Source organism: Aplysia californica, unplaced genomic scaffold (genome assembly GCF_000002075.1).
Source record: "Aplysia californica isolate F4 #8 unplaced genomic scaffold, AplCal3.0 scaffold00184, whole genome shotgun sequence".
NCBI classification, from domain to species: domain Eukaryota; kingdom Metazoa; phylum Mollusca; class Gastropoda; order Aplysiida; family Aplysiidae; genus Aplysia; species Aplysia californica.
This window is the reverse complement of record NW_004797454.1, coordinates 1171095-1175190: the sequence shown is the minus strand read 5'-3', so window position 1 is coordinate 1175190 and position 4096 is coordinate 1171095. Positions and strand designations below refer to the sequence as shown.

Below are 4096 nucleotides of genomic sequence, written 5' to 3'. Positions count from 1 at the left end.
ATATCGTCCTTATCTCTCCTCTTTCATATTTTGTGTTTGTTACTCTCTTGTAACACCTCTAATCTTTGGCTTTTATATGACCTAATTGTGTTGTAAGGGCTGTAAAACTCTTACTAAAACTAAACGAACAAATATTTTCCTGGTGCGTGCAGGGTCTTATCTACCGGTTCAAGTTCCTGATGCTGGTCACCTTGCTCTGTGCAGCTCTGACGGTCATCTCCTTCATCATCGGTCAGGTCAGCGAGGGCCAGTGGAAGTGGGGGGACGAGGACCTCAGCCTGGAGTACACCAGTGCTTTCCTCACTGGTAAGTGAATGGACAGAAAAGGTTTGAATATCTTGCTCTCACGTCAGAGTGAGAGGGCAAAAGAGGCACTTGTTGGCCAAGTATGACTTACTTTCAGAAGTTGAACATAATATGAGTGACAGGAGATGGTGTGGATAACTTCTAAGGTCTTTCTAAGAGCATCTGAGCCGAAATATTAGTGGCAAACCATATCGACTGTCTTGCTTCAGTTCTCATACTTTGGGAAGGGAGGAGGGAGGGGGGGAGATGTGGACAGTCACAAGTGTTATCAAAGTTCATCATGTTTGTAATTTTTTTTCTTTCTTTCAAGACCACTTATATTTTTCCTTTGTGGGAAATTAATGTTGCAATGGTATTGACTGTAATGTTCACAACATTAACCAGCATTAAAGCGCAACTGAAAGCATTTGCAAACCAGTGTTTAATTAGAATTAAACAAACACAGTTACCAGTTGCCAGTTGGGGGCTCTGTTTTTTGTAAAAGTTTCTTACCCTTTTTTGTGGGCTTCACATTGTTCTTCCTCCCAGTTATGATAGGTGTTGCAGGAGGCTTATATTCCTCTTGGTGTTTCAGATTCATTTATGCTCTGTGGTCCCATGTGAAGGTGTAGTCAGGACGGATTTTCTTTTGGCACCACATGCTAGCAGGAAGTTCATGACATCCCTTGTGGGGGGAAAAAATTACACCATTTCACCATGCTGCTTTTATTTAAGGTTGTGAACTATTTCATGGCCAATGGGCACATTCTAGATCTTCCAAGAGGCAGTCTGTTTTCAGCTTGCGAGTGAGGGTGAAGCGGGCTGTGTGAAAAACATCTCAGCTGCAGGACTGAGATATTTACTAAAATGTGTTAACGTGGTGAAATCAGGAGCTAGTCAAAATAGAGAAATCAAAGAAATCTGTATTTTTCCATCCGATGGGCAATTTTTATCTAATTTTTTTTCTTCGTTAAACACTTTTTGTTCTTTTAAAACAATTGTACCTACATTATGTTGGTTTTTTTTTCTTGTTTTTTTTTCAACATTTAGAGTTTTAATTTTGACAATATATTTCATAAGCACTTGCAACCGATACCACAGGTTATGGAACTGCAATGAAAAACAAATTAAACAACTTTGGGCTTAGTACAGTTTGACAGCTGGCTGACGATATACTGGAGAAAGTCTGTCGAGCCATTTGTACCCTAATGTGTAAACTCTTTTGTTTGTAAACTTCTTTTCAGGAACATATGGCATGTGGAATGTGTATGTGATCTCCCTGCTGTGTCTGTACGCTCCGTCGCACAAGAAGTATGCTGCTGATACTGGTGAGTACAGGACAATGTAAAAGTAAAGTATAGTTCCCCCACGCTGTCCTGTATTAGACTGATCTCGGTCTGCCTTTAACTCACTTCAGACGGCTCACCGGCTCACACGACAGTTGCGTGACCCCCGCCGCGACGCTGGCGACGGGTCTCACAAGCCCTGCGTGACCAACTTTGGAATTTTTTTTTTCGCTCTACAAATCACGGCGCGCTCATATGACCTTAGCAGTTGCGAGCGCCGTAAAACCTTATACTACAAACATACAAATCACGCACGGATCGCGAGACCCGCCTCGTACCCTTGTTTGGCCAAGCCTGAGCTACTTAGACTTCGTTTCGTATCTCTGGGGCCAGTAGTTTTTAAGTTATTGAAGGTGAAGGACAGTGACCCCAACTGGGGTTGAACAGACCGGAACTCGGGCTTTGTTTTTTTCTATACAGCTGATAATAATCCGACAGTTGCGTCGTAGTAACGGTCGAAGAAGTCGCATGAACAAGAATCACATAATTTTGCCGTTTTCTATACTTCTGTACGTTTAACTAGTTCTAGTGTCTCAGAATATGATGAGTCTAATAGTTAGGATCCTGGATATGTACCTGAACACGGCCCGAGCCCGAGTCGTAGTTCTAGGGCTAGATCTAGCACTAGTACCGGTGTTGTTTTTCGTGCAACGAAATCACAACGTCGTGCCGTACATCTGTCTCATGTAATTCAGTGTATGGGTCTGAATCAATGCACAGACTAGCTTTTATTGTGGCGTCGGTGGCCTAGTGGTTAGGCTCTCGGACTCGCAACCGTAAGGTCGTGGGTTCGAATCCCGTCAGGGGCCCGACGTTGTGTCCTTGGGAAAGGCACTTTACACGAATTTTCCTCACTTCACCCAGGTGGGAATGGGTACCCGGCTATAGACAGCGAAAGATCTTGTCAGTTTGTTAGTGTTTGAGCGCTTAATCGGCTGCTCGCACTGTATGCTTCCCGGGAAGCTGAGAATGTTTCGGAGTGTTCTATGGTCTGCTGGGGTAATAATATAGTGTAAAGCGCATAGAGCCTGCTGCTAAGCGGGGATATGCGCTATACAAATGCTATCTATTATTATTATTATATTTTCACCAAACACTCGCACATGTATACAAATCAAACCAGAACACTTTGAACTTTTATTTTTGTTGTTGTAGTGAATTTCATTCTACTTGTCACGTCTTTGGAAATTTTTCGGAAAATCAAATTATGCCAATTTTTAAAAAATCATACAAATTTAAGTATTAGACTTAGACAACTTTAGTTTTTTGTATTATATTAAGCTCGAATGTTACTTTACTGTGTCAAAAAATAATTACAATAGGGTAACTCTGAGAGTTGTGGTGATTTATTGAAATACCCCCCAAAACGCCAGTCTGCAACGCTTGTGACTGGTGAAAGGGCCCAGTCGTAAGTGAGCTATATGTTCCAGATCCTGAAGACATGAGTGCATCCCACATTGGCCCTCATTGGCCCTCATTGTGACATTTGGTCTACACTCATTTGAAATAGAGGCTATGCTTCACCTGTGCCCGGAACAAGCTATTTGGCCTGGTTGCAAGAGGATGATGATAACGGAACAGTTTTCCTTTTTTAAAATATCAAAATATTGCGCTCTGCTCTGAATTTGTTTGTTTGCATTGCAACTCTCAGAACTGAATATAATACATTTGTGATAAAGAAGAAAATAGGCCTTTGTAAAGAGTTGAAAGTTTGGTTTTGTAGTGCTAATTGAGACAGCTAACAGAAAGGCCTGGGTGCAAGTCTTGTTCGAATGTCACAAGTAAAGTAAAAACGCATAGCCTTTGATCGGGACGGTAAATCCTGCTTACCCAGTATTATGGGGCTTATTTTGCTAAATCATGCTTAACACTTTCCACCGACCTAGCGCGTAAAGCGCAATACTTTTGTACCCATGTACTAGAATGCAGATGGAGGGGTACATCAGCACTCTTCCTGTGTCTTGGCAAAAATACCCTAAGCCCAATCAGTATGAAATTTTCAGCGCATTGATAAAATTGAGAGTGACGATCACATTTTCACAAAATAAGGAATTAGAATTGGGACTAAAACCATAAGATCTAGCACATTCATCTCCCTTTTTGTGTTCAAAGGCGACACAAACCATTCTGAAAGAAAGTTATAACTTAGCAGTAATAGCAGGCGCTCATGTCTAAAGGGGGATCATTCTTACAAAGTTTTTGTTTCTATATTACACTGTCACCAATCGGCGTCCTGTGGGGAAATGGGATGGCTTCTTATCGTCCCGGATCGGTGTCCCATGGGGGGCAAAATGCTAATTATTTCTTGAATATGACTACATTTGATGTACTTTCTTTTTTTGTGTGTGATAGTATTATTAAGAATTTGTTATTTGTATACTTCAGATCATGGGTATTGCTGCTCCTTTATGTTTTTTAAGTTAGTTAGATTTTTGTTTTTTGTTGTTTATTTTTTTCTCCCCCCC

The 4096-nt window shown here is 41.3% G+C and overlaps 1 protein-coding gene across 1 annotated transcript in view; it reads left to right on the top strand.

Annotated features, from left to right (window-relative positions):
- LOC101853163 (protein wntless homolog) overlaps positions 1 to 4096 on the top strand; it is a 31652-nt gene that overhangs the window by 24783 nt on the left and 2773 nt on the right. Inside the window, exons 12-13 of the mRNA XM_005098491.3 lie at positions 153 to 306; positions 1530 to 1613. Of these exons, the coding sequence (XP_005098548.1) occupies positions 153 to 306; positions 1530 to 1613 (238 nt within the window). The remainder of the gene's footprint in view (positions 1 to 152; positions 307 to 1529; positions 1614 to 4096) is intronic.